This window comes from Glossina fuscipes, unplaced genomic scaffold, assembly GCF_014805625.2.
Source record: "Glossina fuscipes isolate IAEA_lab_2018 unplaced genomic scaffold, Yale_Gfus_2 121, whole genome shotgun sequence".
NCBI lineage: Eukaryota > Metazoa > Arthropoda > Insecta > Diptera > Glossinidae > Glossina > Glossina fuscipes.
Window position 1 is genome coordinate 4,504,343 of NW_023998464.1, and position 18,897 is coordinate 4,523,239.

The following is an 18,897-nucleotide window of genomic DNA, read 5'->3' on the forward strand; positions in this document are numbered from 1 at the left end:
TTAGTCAATGTAAATACAATTGTGAGCTGTTCAACCCGTTCAAAGGTATTTGCAGACACCTAAATGATGTCTATTATTTAATCTCAATATCGGATTCTTTAAATTCCATCAAAACAACTATGCTTAATACGCACGGTTTGTCTATGTCGTGTTTAAATTAACGTGCAATCCTAACATCTCACTATGACTCGAAAATTAGTTGGTGTGTTTTGGCGCTATAGGTTGTCAAGCTTTTGCATTTTTGCAGTGGCTTAGGGATTCACTTGCAATTTGAATCTATGCCGGTTGTTAATGTACTTTTGTGCTAGTTGTGTACATGTTTTTTTTTGTTCATTTTTATTTGTTTATACATGAATTTTTTTTTTTCTTTACTTCTCCTTATATACTTCGTATTTGTTTCTTAATAATAATTAATATCAGTTTTACTTCTAAGAGTGAATTGAATTCGTCTGTTCATTTATTTTAGCTGAGTTTCATATGTAAGTAAATAAATAAATAAATAAATATCCGGAGCATCGGGATAAAATGGATATGCAAATAAATTAGGAAGCTTATGTCGCAATTTTGGATCAAATTGAGAAAATTCATGTATTAGTTTTCCACATATGGGCACGGAGCCATTGGAAATGTATTGCGATCTTATTCAACCAAGCAGATATGAATAACGGTAGCTATTCAATGGTATAACCAAGACAATCGATAAATGACACATCACCCAATAGGGTTGAAGGATACTGTTGCAGGTTGACTATTGACGAACTAGAGGTTTTTACTATCCCATCTCATCCCTCACTGCATCATCAGTCATTACGCATCTACTATTCTAAGCATTCGTGAACAGTGTTGACATCTGTTTGCCATTTGCTAAATACGAACTCGGCCTTTATGTGTTTCTGATAATTCGAAAATTGTTGGTAGATATATATTTTTATGTAATAATATCTATGAAATGTCGTCATAAGCCGTAAACTTTTTTCCATCTGATGTTCGATCGTCTTTCTTTAAATATGCCACTACGTGCTTTCGTTATGTTAAAAAGAGGAAAAAGGTTTTGATGAAAAGCATTAGGAGGAATCACTTAATCTGAGTCAAATATGATTTCTTTCCAAATAAATTTTGACGTTACGAGCTACGAGTTTTCCTCATCGTTCAGCCAATTTTCGAATTCCGTGTTGAAAAAGGTCTCGTCTTGTAAGGCTGTATTCGTTAGAATCGAAGCATGGTTCGAACAAGCAATAAGTCTTATATATTCGAACCCACGTTAATCGGTAGAAGTAATATTTGCTGATAATACCGGAGAGGGCTTTAAACATTTCCTAATCGAGTGTTAGTATATGGACCTAGATTTCCTCATGCTGATAACTCACGATATCATGACTATATTACGCGCATTTTTTGTCGTAGCCATCCGTCATTGGACTTAGCATTAGCATGGTTTCATCTGATTGGAACTAATTGTAATGCACCACGTGATCGTTTTAAACGGTCGGACTTTCGAGGACATTCAGTCTTATCGTCGACATTCAGCCTTATGGTCTATCACGGTTATTTAGGGTTGAGATATTGTAACACGTTCGCTGTTCACCACTTGTAAGGATTTAGCCGCACTATCCTTTGAATCAATCAGCAAAATTCAATATTCCAAATTTCAAACGACCAGCTATTCAAAGTTCCACGGTACTATGTTGTACGCGGTTTAATGCGATAAATTTTACCGTTCGGCACTTTCAACTTAACAAGAAGTCTCAGTTTTACTCTATACTGTACTAGTACCAATTACAATCTGCCTTACCGAATCAGACCAAGCTAATTCGTACTTTGAATACAATAAAAGGGATATTAGAAGCTTTTATTGGTCAGAGTAAAAAACGAAATCGTTGATTACAAATAAAAATAATAATAATAAAACAGAAAAAAAAAATGAACAAGTAATCATCTACGTCAAGTGACTTAGAAGCCGGAGAAATTTGTTGTTAATCAGCAAATTTTCTGACTACGACTATAGGAAGCACAGGAATTTAGAAAAGTAATAAATGGATACAGCAATGAAATCACTTATAGTGTCTTCAACTATTTCGGCTTGATACAACCTTTCCAAGTTATCGTAAATCCCTACATGGCACGTTTACTCTGGAATGATGACGTCTACAGAATATTTGTTGATGGAAAACTTTCAGATGATGGGAACTTTACATTTTTCTTTAAATGATTATTAGGTTGCCAAGTGGCCCTGAATTCTGGTGTACATGAAGAAGAAGGCTACATGTTTTTAGAGAAAAACATTTGTATAAATATGAAAATACATACAAAGTGGGCGTTAATATGTACACAAAATGCAAAAGTTAAAGAGAGAACATCAATTTTGTATAAATAAATATTTCATAAGCATTAAAATATTTTTCATAATAGGTCATCGGCCGTTAATGTATTTGTTTTTTTTATTTTGTTGAAAATAAATCACTCGGACTAGAGCTTTGAATGTACACACACATACACCGATTGGCCGATTCAGACATTTGTTTTTACGAGATTTCAAACAAATTATTTTGTTTGCGGTAATGAATAATTAAATTAAAGATATATGTAAATAAAAGCCAGTTAAAAAAAGCTGTTAAGCTAAAAGTTTTTTGGTTGAAGAAAATTTTAAAAATGTTTTGGTCGCACAGAACCGACAAAGAGAATAAAAGTCGGTGTAGATGTTTCACAACACATTGCATTGCGGATGGAACATTGCTTTTTTCTGGTTGTCATCAACAGAAACTCTACGAAAACAGCTTTTCTTCCATTCGATCACAGAAATTTGTAAGGCATAAAAAAAATACTTAAAATAGTTAATTAAAAATAACCAAATAAGAAACGTTGAAAAGAAAAATCGCAAACTGGATTAATTCGACAAATTTTTCGATATCGTCATCGTGTTAGACAGCGTGACAGCTAATCATTCACATCAACCAATGTTCAAATGATTGTGTAAATAAATATTAACTAAACTACGGCACTATTATTTACCTCCCAGGGGTATTGCATGAAAGAGGAAAAAAGTAAAATGTACATGAGCTTTAACATAACGCACTCGAAGCATAACGTACGTGCCTAACGTGCCCAAGATAACAAAGTTAAAGAGCAGACGTTAGTGTGGACACACATGAACAGACAGAGTTTTGAAGTAATAACCTTAACTACCAGTTCAAAGCAAACAGACAGCACGTACATAAACGAACATGGCTAAGTAAATACCGTCATGTACGATGATCAAAAACAGAGGCAAAGATCTTATGGATCCTCGTTGATCGAGAAGCATTCATGTTATTATTCATTTATTATCTATGTATTTTGTAAATAAACTTACAAAGCACGGATTTAAAGTCTGCCGGATAATTTAGACCATACGCTCGCCTAGATTGAATATTCTACCGCACTTGAGACTTGAAACCGCGTCCATTGAATTATTAGTCGTTATCCATTGCCTACTCGGCTACTGATGCTGCTCATGAGAAAGACACTGAGACATGAGGGTTAATTCATTTTGTCAAATCAATTGGGCGAAGGGGTAATCGCTTATGAAAAACATAACTCAGCTGTTTTTTTTCTAAACAGTTACGTACAAAAACGAAAGCCAACTTTCCGTGACGTGATTACACTTCAGGGATAAAATCCCGAATATACTTAGACATGTCCGTCCGTTCATCCGTAATAAACATTCTGGTCCACGTCGGCGTCAAACTTGGCAAGTTCTTGTACGCACGTTGCTATTGAAAATTGGCTGAATCGATCGAAGGACACGTCTAACAGTGCAATCTTACCTGACTACATCTCTGCTTTCTCGAATTTTTGCTCAGTACTCATAAACTACTGTGGACGCATACATTATAACTTAAAGTGAGTGCATCTCGGTATTTCCAAAAGCAAAGAAGATGTTGTACAACAGTAAAAATCTGTATATTTTATGCGCGATTCATTCGCACTCTTGCAAAAATGTGAAAAAATCAGTCGCGCCCAACCAATACTATAAAGATTCAAAATAACGTATGCTTCGATGTTTTCTTTTTGGCATAAATATGGTGGGTGCACAATATTCGGTCAGAGCTGAGTGTAGTTTTTTTATTTGTTACTGCCCTGCAGCCTATAAAGACAGTTACGCAAATAAATATTTAAATGGAGAGAAACATCGCTTTTTATCTTAAAGTCTATTATCTCTCTACACGTGCACACTCAATTGAAGAAATATTTCGGATGCTTCGGACGTCTTGCGGAATTTGAAATCAAATTATGTTTTTGCATAAATCTTCGTTTCCAAAATACGTTATTTAGTTTTTGATCACTGCTGCTCGTGCTGCTGTAGTCTCTGCGTCATTATTATTATTATTATTATTTTCGAAGCTTCCAGAGAGAAATTAGAAGAACGCGAGAGAAACTTTGCTTAACACATTCGACATATCTTTAAACAGTTTCTGTTAAAAGTTACGTACATCTTGCCCAGCAAACGTATTCAAGTATTATTTGAAATTATTGCAGTAAGTAACACGAACAAAAGCGTATGCGTTGATTGCTTGTTGCATTACGCGTAAAGCACTCAATGCGTAAACAACGTTTAATCGCAGGGCGAATAAATCTGTGAAGAAAGAAAAAAAAAACAATTAATTACGAAAAAGAGTTATTGAGTGTATGATCTTACGGAAGGTTATAAAAAGCAAATAATAATTGGAAAATATCTGTATAAAGACAAAATTGAATTATTATTAAAAAACCTTAAACAATAGGGGCAAATTATTAAATTAAAGCAAAAAGTTCAGAAAAAATCTATTTGTCCCACACGTCAAAAAGGAACAAACGGAGCTTAACAAATCAAAAATCGTTTAACTGAATATAAAAAGATAATTCTTTTCATTTAAGAAAAGTGATAAAATTATTTAAACCATTTTTTTGCAATAAAAGTAATGAATAATTTAATAAAACAGAGAGAGAGAGAGAGAGAGAGAGAGAGAGAGAAATTACATTTAAATTAATGATTAAAAATTTCGGTGCAAGGCGGATTATCGGAAGAATTATGATGCACGCATTTTCTCCTTTCTTCTTAACTGCTTTTTATCCGTTTTAACGCTTACTTGTACGTTGTACGAGCTCAGAATAAAATTTAATGAAAAATTAATCTTTAATATCTAACAAAAAGTGGAAAAATGCTACTTGACGTAGTTTACATGGTTTAATAAAATAACATAACACAAGAGAGAATAATTATATTTAAATTCATCCGGATTTTCATTAATGTCAAATGTCACAAAGAACTTTGAATATTTGTTTGATAAACTGCACAATATGTGTTCACGTTTATCCCTAAATTTCTATGGCGGATACTTGTAATGATTTAGCGGTGATTGTGGGAGAATGAGACTAGAATTTAAAAAAAATTCACCATTTTTCACCACCAATAGTATTTAGGATTTGCAATAAGCGTCCTTGCCTCTCGAAGCCAATGATCTTCGGTCGAAGCTTCAAAAGTACCTCGGTAATCGCAAAATTATATATAAATTTGTTTTGTTGTGCGGGAGCAAGTGAGAGGATTCAAAACATTGCATTCACAAAGAGTTGCATGCAATAAATGTATGACGTTGCATAGTTGCAGAGGCTCAATCCGTTGCTAAACTATTTGCTTGTTTGCCTCGTATACCCTACACCATTTGCGGTCCAAGGATATATTAAATTTGTGCGGATTTGTACGCAACGACGTGAGATAGGCCCACGTTCCCGTTATACCGCTCGATTCAAAATCACTTTCTGAGTCGATTTAACCTTGCACGTTCGGTTGTCCGTCACGCTTCAAGGCACAATTTTTGAGATATTTTGCAGAAATTCGGTACACGAACACGTTGTAGCCCAAGGATATGCGCCCTTGAAAATAATTCGGATTGGATCAGTTATTTTTATTGCCTGAATTTTCTCTGAAACATTCTAAGCCAGAAGTAATCAAAAAATAATCGAAGCAAAAAAAGAATGACATAAGCATACATAATGCCACGGTTTAGCAAAGTCTTGAACTGAGTTTATATAACGAGTAAAACCACTATATAAAAATGAAAATAATTCAAAATCGATAAAAGCAAAAACACATAAGATTAAGTTTTTTGAATTTTAAATAAAAACAAATAAGAACACTAAACTAGACCATGTTCCGCCATTACAGATCTTACAGTTTTTCATATAACGGCTGTTCAAAATAAGGCGCTACACGAAAAGTGCTCGAAGAAGTCTTGCGATCCAAATTATTTTCAATAGCGTTCGTCTTTGGATTGAAAGATGTCGGTGTACCAAATTTCCTCGAAATATATCAACAATTGGGGCCTGTGGGTTGAATATAAGGAAACAAGTGGAGTAGGTGGCCAGGTAGAGATTGAGAAGTGATTCTGAATCAATCGGTATCTTTGGAAAGGGTTCTATCTCAAGTCCTTCTGGGTGTTGAATATATCTGCACAGATTGAATACATCTTTGCACCACAAGCGGCGTAAGGTATAAACAATTGTAGTGGCATGAAAGAAAAAATCTCTTAGGTAAATAACATACCTAACGACGGAAGATGCACCAATTTAACTAACTAACTATGAAATTCGCTGTGAATTTGGAATTCAATAAGGAACCAATCAATAAGAGAATAAAGTTAATGAGTTGGAATTTTTATTCGTAACTCAATTTATTTATTCTTCTATAGATGATTTTACTTAATGAAATTAAATAAAACTTACACGATAAAGCTTTAAATTACGCAAACAAACCACAATTGCGTACGTGTGCTCAATAAATAAACCAACAGAGCTAACCACATTAAAGAACTGACATAATCAAAAACAGATTAAAGAACCGAAGTGCATTACGTAACAATCGCAATTTTATTTTAATATACTTGCAAATAACATCTAAAGACCAAGAAAAATACTTAATAAAGAAGCGAAGGGAATTCGCGTAAATATGAAGGTAGCTAATGATAAGTTATGTGTAATGTAAGACATCTTCAGAGAAGTAAAAAAAAAAAAAAAAATCCAGATTAATTGGGTTCAGTCAGTGATTAAGTACTCGGCAAAGAATTCACAAACTGAGAATGTTTAATTTAAAGTATCTTATGAATTACTTTCTTATTTAAAAAAAAAAAAGAAAAAAAAAAGCGAAATAAATTATGATTCATACAGTTTCCTTTTTCTACGTCGAAGAAAATGCACACCATAGACGATATGAATTCCTTGGAAATATGAAGCACATTGATTCAAGAATGTTCAGATATACAAAATGTGTACTTGTTGTTGTTGTTTTCATTGTTACTGAATCAATTATGCTGACCACGTCAGGGTGGACTTTGACCATATTTTTTTCACTACGTAAGCGGTCAATCGATGACTGATGAATGATTCATTTAAGTTTTCTTCCTCTTAACTGCATTTGTAGCCGCATTGGTTGCTCTTCAAGCGTAAATAATCTGCTGTTTTTATATTATATGTGGAATAATTGAGGGAATAGTAGAAAGAAAAAGACAAGTTCAACATCTATATATAGATTTAGAAATTTACATATAAATAAAATAGAAAATATATGCTCGTTACGATACCTTGATAATTATGGACGCAGGAAAGCATTTTCATACATTTTTAACATAAAAATATTTATTTCGATCCTATTAGCTTCAACATAAACTTAGTGAAGCATTGAAATAAATGTGTATTTGTAATCCAATGAATGCATTTTAACTACTAAACTATGTTAAGCTATGGAATATTTCACGAATATTTATTGCGATGCGAAATAATGTACTACTTCCTTACATATATACTGAGCTAGCAAGGCATCCTAGATCGATCGAAATTCTCGCTACAGATCTACGCTATCTGATATTTCTACCTGCAATAACTGAGATAGAAAGCAAAGGCTTGACGCGAAAACTCCTATTTCCTGTTATTCGTCCTCATTTGAAACAAGGCTATACCCGGTCACGCCTTCCGCTGAATCTCAATATCTCAATATCTCTCTGGGTCTCAATATCTACGTATATACTTAGACCACGTAAAATTTGAACTCAATTTATTTATATATCTACGCATTTGTCTACTTGTGATGTGGTCGTTGGTCGACTAGGCAGAATTCCCGATGTTTCTGACAATTTTAACATCAAGCACTGAAAAATACGCCAGAAGCTATTTATCTCTTTGGTCAATGCAATGTCCGTCTACTTCTTACATATATACAACCAGTTGAAGTTTGAAAATTGACACGATCCATCTTTAACTAAAATAGACAAGAAATAAAATTACAAGCTAAACAAGCATGGGTCAGGGCGTGTGCTTACATTTAACAAGGTATATTATGTTGTAATTCTAATTTATTATGCATTAGCAAATGTTCGTCTTACTGTTTGGTTTCGAAATTTATCCGAACCGCAGATACAGGTGCACGAGCATCTGTAGAACCCTTGAAAAACCGAAGCCAGAACTCTTCAGAAGAAACATGAAAAATTTTAAAATAATTTCTTCAATTACTTAAGGACATCCGCAAAACTCGATTTGATATGTTGGCTACCGTAAATCTAGGACAAGCGTGAATTTTACATTAGAGGTTTTTTATAATCGATATCTATTGGAGCGTATAACTTACGATCTTTGTTTAAGCAATCCGTAATTTAAACATCTCCTCGGGTGCGTTCTTTTCGAAGAAGATATTTGCTAAATTTAGCTATGGATATATGTTCATAGAAAATCAAAAACCGAATGTTCAGTAGTTGGCCCTGAGTCGTCTGAGAATTATTGGCTTGCAGTTGGAAAACTTAAGCTCAGTCGAAACAAAAGTTATGAAGAACTCGCTTTAACCAGGCTCTCTCTCTCTTTCATTGCTTGTTACAAAGGGCATGTAAAAGAATTAAATTTATTAATAATTCATCTATTTACTTCTGTCAAAGTAAACCTAAAAATATTGGTAAAGAAATTAAATAAATTGAGTAACAATGGCTGCCACTTTACAACAACATTGCTCAACACCGCCAACTAACAATGTCAATATAAATTCGAACAAACAAAATCCGAAATTAAAACGTATAGTTTATTCTAAATATCGCGAACTGTTGGGTTCCTATAATGATCAAGCAAATGCTTATATCGAGACTCTACCCGCTTATATGGTTCATAAAGACAATGGCTTTAATTTGGAAGTGAAAACCCAACCAACACCAGCAATAACAGCTGATAATGGCAATGGTGATGATATGTAAGTGCGCAAAACGATAATAAAAATTTTACTGAAAACCATTAGAGAAGCTTATAAAAAAGCCCAAAAACAAAACTGAAGAGATAACAGTGAATTTTATTATTGCATTCGTTATTTCGCTTTGTATGTTTTTAAAATATATATATATATATATATAAATAAATAATAGCAAAGCAAGCATTCCAACAGAAATATTTTTAGATAAAATTTTTTCAAAGTGAAAGGTGAAAAATTATTTTTTCATAACAAAAGCTTGAGAAGGTTGACTTTTATGGTTTTTTTTAAAGACATTAAACTTTTTTCAATTTTTTTGTTTTTATTTTATTATTTTGTCTTTATTATTATTCATCTTTTTTATTTAATTGCAAAAAACTGCTTTTGACATGAAATAAATTGAAGAAATTTAGGTGGGAGCGGGTGTTTGCTTTTAAAACTTGGACATATTTTAATTATTAATAATATTGCATCTAAAGTAAAGAAAGATAGAGAAAAAGTAGTGAAAATCTATAGTGGGGCAAAGTCAGCTATTAAATATCCTACCCCACCTTGCTTAGCGCGCCTATTCACATAGGGGCCTTTTAAAATACGGTGCTACCTGGGAAGTGATCGAAAAAGTTGTCCGATGCGAATCATTTTTAATAGCGTTCTTCCTGGGTTGGTATAATAAATTTCTTCGACTATATAAACAACTGGGGCCTGAAGGTTGAACACAAGAAAAAAGAGCTCAGATGGACAGATCGACCGACGGATGCACACGGTTCAGTAAGTATTTTTGATGAAAAAAGGTAGATATATCCCAACTCATTCCGAGTATTGCACACATCCGCACAATTTTAATATGCTCTTGTACCAAAAGCGATGTATGGTATGAAAATATGAAAAAAGCCTTCAAGAATTGAAAGGAAGAAGAGAAATATCGAAAAGGTTTTACTTAAAACAAACGTGCTCCATTCAGATGACTGCCGAGTATAATGAGTTTTCATATTTCGTAATAAAGCTAAAAATTTATTTTTAAAAGTTTGTCGCTGAAAAAGTTCGAAAACCGAAACTGAGTGTAAACTACATGTAGAAAGATGCTAGATCATTTTTAATTTTTTTATAATAATAATATTGCAATAAACGAAATGAAAAATCGCACGGGAATAGCATAAAGCACGGAATTATAGAATATAGTTTAACTAAATATTTCTCTGTTATATATGATATATTCAGTCTTGTATTTTATGTATCATTAATCGACGTATAAAAGAATTTAATCGAGTGCATACATAATTGTTATCAAAGCAAATATACTCGGATCTTCATATTCCATACCACTGGTGTTAGGTTCGTGTGGACGTATACAAGACCCAGAATGATTCGGTGTGATCGAGCGAACGATGCATATCAAAAAGAAAGACATTTCAATTCTTGTGGGTTTTAACACATTTGTCAACAACTACACAGGCTATATGAAAAGTAAGAATACGTATATGACTAAGTCGTCACAAAATCTATCGGTAATCAAAAGTAAATATATATATATATATATATATATATATATATATTTATATGGGGGTTAAGTCTTCTAAAACCTATTTATACATATCACAAACGGAATGATACTCTTTAGTAATCAGTGCAAAAGTAATTAATATGATATGGGCATGGTAAACTAGTTTAATGTTAATAAAAGAAAAACCGCATCAACTTGCTTTAAATGCATGCGTTCATATCTATGTATATGAAAAACTATTATTGCGGTAGTTGTGCCTACTTGTTAACACGAAAAAAATAAATAAATAAATTGCGTCACCTTAATTCCCCTGTATTTTTGCGGTTACTTGCTCTAATTTGTATGCTAAAGCAAACGATAGTAATACAATGGCTACCAGAAAAGAAAAACGCAACAACAATTTAAAGTGGGAGAAGTCGCATTACATATATACATATACCTACGTACGTACATAAGTATATAAACTTTTGTTGTCAAGTCTATCTAGATGATTGCGAGCGTCTGTGACTACGCGACGAATATGCAGATTTACATCGATACAAATTTCAGGGTTAAAAATAAAAAGCTGATAATGCTGACAATTTCTGAAAAAATGTATATACACATACATTTGTATACACAACACATTTGTGTTAATATATTTGTAAGATATTGCAAAAATTTATATTAAATTATAAATACAACTTTTGTATAAATAAATATGAATTACACGCATAAAGGAAATAATGTGTTTAAGAGAGTATTTGCTCATATTGATGTCGGGATGCAGTTTTAGGAAATTTCATACAAACTTGCATAACAATCAACAGACAATTCAATAACAACATATTTCGTTTATTTTATAGCAAATAATAAAATAAAAAGTTGCGGAGATATATAAGTTATCTCGTTCGATATGTGAAATCTAAAACATTGAGGCATCAAAGATCATGCCAAGTATATATTCTTAATCAACATAGTATTCGAAGTCAACTCAGAAATACGTTTTCTTTTGCTCTCTCCTTTTGAGTATGACAAATCAGTCAGGGCACACTTCCTGTATGTGTAACGTGGCAATTATGATCAAAAAGAGATAAAGAGTGACCCCGCAGCTTAATGTATGTGTGCGCAATCGATGAGTGGCAGGCCTTTACGGCTGAGCATCTACTTTAACGCTACAACCAAGCACGACTTACCCGCACTGAGATTTGAACCCGCGAACATCGACTTGGTAGTGATGGCTCTCTTCCATTTCACCATGTGACTAGTCAGATCGCTCCGCTGTTACTGTTAAGTTCGGAAACCTAGAGATTGACGAACATCTTTTTATTTTAATTTTTCCGATCAAGCTTGAAAATGGCCGTGATAATGATGCAAAAATGTTTCATGCCCGATCATTGCAATTATCTCTAGCCGGGTAGGTAAGAATCTGAGTGCGGTAGAGTTACCTTGGTCGTAACTATAGTGAGTCAGTCGGTAAAGTTATAACAGTTATCGGCTGGTGCCACCACCATCTCCCTACCACTATACTTCTTTCCCTTTCCTCACTTCTTCCTGACAGTCATCGTACTACGCGAGTAGAAAATATCCGCTGAATGACTGCTCATATCAAAATAAACAAACAAAAAAATCTCTCACAAATGCAAAAATAACAAAAATTGTAACCACTTGTAACACTTTTGCTTGAGATGGTGTGGGCTTGCAAATTTTAAATTAAATCGGTTTTCTAAATGTACTCATTGAAATTTTACTACCCGCAAATCAATGCAACTAAAACATTCTAAAAATTTTTTCCTCCTCTTGAATTAATACGAAAAGACCTTTAACGAAAACTTAAAGAGTCTACAAATATTATTACAACTTTGCTCTGTCTTTTATGAAAAGAAAAGAAAAAAAGAAATCAGACATTACTCAAACGATAGATAAATAGATTAAAGTAAAATTTCTCACGTTGTTTATTTGTTTATTAAATAAATAAACTCACGAAGAGCGACACAACAACAAAGACACAAAAGAAAATTTTAAATCGTTTTCGGATTCAGTTGAATTTTTTCTGCTGATTAGACATTAATTTTTTTTTTTTTTTTGTATTGTATGAACCTTGTTGTTGAAGCATAGCTAGTGCTGAAGCATTATCATTCTTTGCTTATATAAGGTCTTCAAGGTAACCGCGCAAAGTGATTGTAGCAATTTTATACGTCTCCCTCGCAATCATCCATTTGGAAATTCCTTAGTTACACCTTGAAGCTTTACCACGATGGAGGTAAAAATAATAAACATATTCACTTCAATAATGTGTGCTTCTATGCAAGTTACACAAATATATCCCTTGTATGCGGACAGGTATTGTGAATTTCAAATTTCACAGACATTTTCGCTGGAATTTGCATATAATTAGCAAATGTTCATCATATTTAATGCTTATTATAACTATACGCTTAACTCATTATTTCTCATTTCATTACACTAAAAAGAAAATATTACATCTCCTTATAGCAGATAAAGTAAACGTCGTGTCTCTCATGCCTAAAATTCGTATCCAAATGAACTATTGTTACATCTTATCTTATGGACATGTGTACCGTATAGCCACTTTGTTAGATAATCCACTATGTTTTTCACGTATGGTGTAAAAAACGGAGAACTGGTTTTGCTTTGATTTTCTCGTGGTAGCATGAAGAAGAAAGCACCATCAATTTTCATTCAACTGTCATTTTTGTTTGAACAATCGGTGGGCTGTTCATTTCCCTGAAAATTAAAAAAAAACCCATAGTAATTAAGAACAGAAGCCAACAATCAGAATTGATGTTCAATTGATAGCCGGGTAGTTAAGAGGAAGTGTGATTACTAAGACACTTTTCGCAAGTTCAAGCCTCTGTGCGGGTGGGCCGTACTCGCTCGTAGCTAAAGTATATAAATGCTGCCTCTACTGACTGACTGAGCGCACAAGTGCTAAATAGTCTACGGTCACTTCTTACATCTTTCCCTTTCGCCACTAATTTCTGTCTATCACTGTGTTACACGCGTGCGAAACGTCTCTTGAGCGATTGGTCAAATAATATAAAAAGAAGAACTCTTAGAGAGACCTACCTTCACAAGAAAGGGAAACAACAAAACATTAAATGAATCTGAAAAAGCTTTAAAAATAACTCGTGAGTTTCACTAGAAATTGAACGATGCTTAAGGTTATATAAAAGATTTCAGATCAGCCAATGCAGACAAACCTATGCTCGACTATGGATAATAACTTATTGAACCCACATGTCAAAATTAATAAATTTTTGCAGTTTGTTGAAAAAATAGTGGATAAAAAAAAGCGCAATAGCGGATTAAGAGGTGGTCGCGGAAGAGCAAACTGCCATAAATTCAAATAATCATCGACCACATGTTTGCAATTTTTATTGCGGAAATGTTATGAAACGTATAGATCAATGCAAAATTATTCATTATTCAAAAAAAAAAAGAGAAGAATGTAGTCTACACTCACCAAACGCCTGTTTTTTAATCGTTTTACAAGAAATCGCACATAGATACTAGGTTCTAATACGGTCGATAGACAAATGGAACTAAAGAAAAAAAAAGCGAACTTAAGAAAAAGGAATACAAGAAATTATGCGGATTCAAGAGAAATCGATTCACAGATTGAGTGAAAACTTTTAAGGCTTTCGTCATTTGAATTTAATTGAAATGGTAATGACTAACACACTTCATAAGCACTGCGTTAAAGTATACTTGTGCATATACATCTACGCTATATTTGTAGTGCATATAATTTGTTTTCTTTTAAAAATTGAAATTTAAGAAATTTTATTTTTAACACAAATGCAACTTAAAAGACATAGCCATGTGTAAGAAGTTTATTTTTAAGATGGTTTTTACCGAATTTTCTTTGGCATCTTGTGAAAATATTTTAATAATAAATTCCAAAATTAGATATATTGCGCAGTTTGTTGATTTAAGGAAATTTCTTAGCTTATATTGATGCATTTTAGATTATCTTGAGAGAGAGGGAGAGAGAGAGAGAGAGAGAGGGAGAGAAAGAGAAAGAATGAGAGAGAGAAATTAATCGATTTGTTTCATTACCTCGTGCGGTCAGGAAGCTTAGAACTTGCCTGTTCATCTCACGTTCGATTTGTCATTGCTCGTCAACATGAGATTTGGCCATTTATTTATTTTCAATTCTTTGAGTTTTCAATTTTATTTACAATTCTGAATGCACAATTGCTGCATGTTATTGGAAAAGAGCAAATAATTTTATATGATATTACTATTATTGTAATTAGTTTTGCTCGACAAATAAATTCTAAGATTAAAACCTTAAAGCACTAGCTATAGACATAGCGCTTAAACTTTAAACTCAAGACCATTGAGTTGCTAGTCGAGATCTTTTGCATCCTCGGCCACTGAGACGGGCAAATTTTATACAATAAAAATCGTTAATGGAAGGACATAGTAGAAGTGAACGGGGAAAAAAGTATGCTTACTATGCGATTGAATACTGGAAGTGCGCTAAGCAAACAGAGCTTGGCTATTGGTTGAGTTTAATCAACAAGTAAATTAGTTTATTGTGTTGCTAAGGGTACGTCTTCGGCAATGCTCGAGCATTATACACGCTGGTTTATTTTTCATAAATCGACGTTTGTATGTAAATGCAATGTGTATCAATAGAAGCGTTTGAACAGTTTAACAATAAAAATTCATTACACTGCAATGAAAGTGCTTTGTGGATCATCTTGGCTACATCCTTCAATCCGGTTCCAAGAAAATTAATCCTCATGATCAAGACGTGGCAAATAGCATCAGCATGCCATGTAACAGCGGTGATTCTGTGTTTTCCTAGCTCTTTGAAATCGCCGATTTTAACCGGTAATAGTCGGTTTTACTGACCTCGGCTACTAACGTTGACCTCGGCTACATAACATTACCGTGAATTTGCTCATATCTCAAATGTAACATTTCTTTAGTATCCCCCTGAATACACTATATCGGGCATGTTGCTTTCAATTGGATCAACGAGAAGGTTTCAGAAGAAAGAAACTCAGAACTTGTGTTACCAAACGGTGATGACGTAGAGCCTGCTTGAATTCACAAAGCACTTAAAAAAGCGAACTAAATCGTTTCAAATCTTTTAATTAACAGACATGCTGGACTTCGTGGCTGAAATCTGTGTTAGGAAAAATCTACGCGGCCTATATCTTCTATGTGAACTATGTACAAACTACGGCGACGTTTGAATTGACGTGCTGATAATGTTCGCGGAGGCATCAATAAGAACAAAAGAAGGCAAAAGTGTCATATATCTTCTCCAATGTCACATTTTAAAGATTTTTACGGTACACACAAACCTCTAGAGAGTGTAGTTACTTATATTTACCATATTTATAAATTATAAAATTTTATTATTATATAAATTTTTTTCTGAGAAGGAATTTAGGAAAAGATAGCAAAGACTATTTTTGGAAGTTAAGGATTGTATGTAAACGAGAAAATTGCATAAACGTGCTTAAATTTTCGTAGAAGAGCGTCACGCCTTAAAGGGTAAAGTTAAGTTTTGTTCCAACTGAATTTTACACATTTATATGGCAGTAAATAAGAAATTTAATTTAATTTTAATCCGCCTGAGTGGCCGAGTAGGCAAGAGTCTCGAATATCAACTCATTGGTCCTGGTGGGTTCAAATCTCAAGTGCGGTGGAGTTTTTAATAAAAGCTGAAAGCTTTAGATGCTAGTGCTTTAGGAGAGTTTAGTCTTGGAATTTATTCTCTGGCTAAATTTATAATAATAATAATAATAATTTAATTTTAACTTTAATCCTATGTGTTTCCATAACAAAGGATATGACGATGTGCCTCTTAGGCAATTTTGAGAATCGCGGGGATGAAATGCTTTTATTTTTAGTGTTACTTTAAATTCATTTTTCCAACTCTGCGCGCGCGTGTAATATTCTTGTAATTTCCTTTTTATTCTGTTCCTTCATTGCTTTATACGTTTTTAAGGCCTAATTGATTATAAAAGTGTTTGAATTTATTGAAATATATTGAGCTTTTGGTAATTGATGCCCTCGTTCAAAAGTGTCTTTCTTGTTTTCTGCGTGGTGTTGCTTCCAAATATCGGCCTTGGGTTTGCGGGGCTCCCAGTTTTTCTCTTTGTTTACTGTGTTTTTAATAGTGTGGTCGCGTGGTAATTTAAGAAATCATTTTTGATTACGTAATAAACTTTTTTGTTTTTTTCTTTCTTCACAAACTCTATTTTGTCCGCTGCTTTCTCACATGCAGTGTTTATTTACGTCACGTCGAACGAAAACAGGCCTTGATTCTGGGCGATTCATTGCTTGCTTACTTTGCGAGCGTTAAAGTCATACGAAGTTTGCAGGTATATAGATCCTTCGAGAAGTCTGTCGTCCCGACGGAGACAATGAATGTTTTCTCTTTGTCAAGTAAAAATCCCGTGAAATTGTGCGGAAAGTTTGAAAGAATTAAGACAATGTTCGATGAGTACCTAGAGCACACACCTTCTCCTCCAGCCTGTAAAAGACCAACGTTTAGTATAGCGTGCGGTACCTCAGCGCCGGGTTCGCCTTAATCTCATCCATGTTGCTCGCCACCATTCCTCTTCGTCCTCATCATCTACGATAAAACTTTTGGATCTGCCATTGCGGAGTCCGGTTAAGGTTTTGAATGTTCCATCCTTGCCTAAGACAAACATTAGCGTTTCCTCTATCATACTAACTATCATATTAGCTGATAACCCAAATTACAAAAATGGGAAAAACATACTTTTCGGAAAATTTATGAATGTTCTTCTTATGACGATTTTGCCTGCTCTGTTGCAATGCATAGATTTAATTACCTCAACTACCTATGTAATTCCAGATATCTTCACCGGATAAAATCCTCACTGCTTGTTAATCGTTAATGTTTTTTTAAGTTTGTCAATTCCGAACGAAAAATCTCCATACATCTCTCGCAGGTTTCTTTCAATGGCTCCGAGTCCTTCTGTGATATTGAAAACCGAAATCTCTTTGCTGGATACTTACGGCAAAATTTTTCAACTGCTGATTCCGATTTAACTGTTAACTATCCGTATCTAATCACTGACTCGGTTTCGATTCCTAACTTGGTCGTTTGAGAAAACGACGTGTTACATGGATCCGAGGAATCCAATACGTAGTGATGTCATTCCATCATGCACACTCAAATCATGCTCTGATGTGCATGAAGCCAGGTGGTTTCTCTTTGTGTGAGAAGAGTAATTTCCTTATTCCAAATCACAAGTGTGGAAACAGACGTCACATTGAGAACTATAGAGGCATTGCCAAGTTGATTTTTTTACCTAAATTATTTGAGCGAATTGTTACTTAGCACCCAGCTTTTGCTATCAAATCTTAGATTTCTCCATTGCTGCGTGGCTTTCGGAAAGGACTATCTACTGTTACAAATCTCTTACAATTCACTTGCCATGTTTTTTAGGCTTTTTCTAGTGGCTCTTGAAGAGATTTCGTTTATTCTGAATGTAGTAAGGAATTTGACTTAATTAACCATAACTTATTGATCTACAAGCTCCACTCCTTTCGCACTTAGTGAACTGGATAAGCTCTTGTCTTCATAACAGGTCATTCAGGGTCTGTTTACTTCGTCACCTCGGCTGAATTTCCCGTAACGTCTGGCGACCCTCAAGGCAGACACTTAAGCACCCTTTTATTTAATCTGTACATTAATGGTCATCCCTCGGTGATTAGATCCATCTTTACCTCAATGACGATGTCAAGTTATTCTCTTCCTTCGCAATCGTATCAGCTTCAAATTAACTTAACTAGTTTGATTAGATGGTGCTCGGTAAGTTCTATAAAATTAAATCTAATTTATTTTATTTATTCCATTTATACTAGAAACTCAACTAAACAAATAACAGTCGAGTTCAATTGGTTCTTAATGCAAAACTTATATTAATTGAGTATAAGCATAATAAAACAAATAAGAAGAAAAAAAAAAGAAAAATAAAAAAGAAAAAAAAGCATGTACACTATCAGCATAGGAGCACACTTACAACCGGTACAGGACCAAATTGCAAATGAACCCCTAAGCCATCGCAAACATGCATAAGCCTGGCAACCGATAATAAATTGACAATAATTCACTTTCGAAACGTAACGACTTTTTAAGGATAAAAGCTAGTTTAAATACGAC

The 18,897-nt window shown here is 33.8% G+C and overlaps 1 protein-coding gene and 1 long non-coding RNA gene across 16 annotated transcripts in view; one reads left to right on the forward strand and one right to left on the reverse strand.

The window, feature by feature from the left end:
* LOC119640610 (myb-like protein AA) overlaps positions 1–18,897 on the forward strand; it is a 49,052-nt gene that overhangs the window by 8,929 nt on the left and 21,226 nt on the right. For 5 of the 13 annotated variants that reach the window (XR_005247679.1, XM_038038768.1, XM_038038777.1 and 2 more), the window contains exon 1: positions 8,887–9,238. The exons of 7 other annotated variants lie outside the window; for them this stretch is intronic. Coding sequence is in view for 5 of the 6 variants with exons in the window: in XM_038038768.1 (XP_037894696.1) it covers positions 8,979–9,238 (260 nt within the window). In the remaining variant the exon portion in view is untranslated. Of the gene's footprint in view, positions 1–2,402; positions 4,935–8,886; positions 9,239–18,897 lie in introns of those variants that run through there. One more of the 13 variants, XM_038038767.1, reaches the window with a different exon arrangement.
* LOC119640612 lies at positions 4,943–9,008 on the reverse strand. 3 transcript variants are annotated; one of them, XR_005247680.1, is made up of 4 exons: positions 8,939–9,008; positions 8,633–8,867; positions 8,328–8,564; positions 4,943–8,266 (listed from the first exon to the last, which is right to left on the reverse strand). It is a non-coding gene; the product is annotated as an uncharacterized LOC119640612 (long non-coding RNA). The 3 variants fall into 3 exon arrangements; XR_005247681.1 differs by lacking the exon at positions 8,939–9,008 and having other exon boundaries at positions 4,981–7,530; positions 7,593–8,266; positions 8,633–8,723; XR_005247682.1 differs by lacking the exon at positions 8,939–9,008 and having other exon boundaries at positions 4,982–7,466; positions 7,593–8,266; positions 8,633–8,723.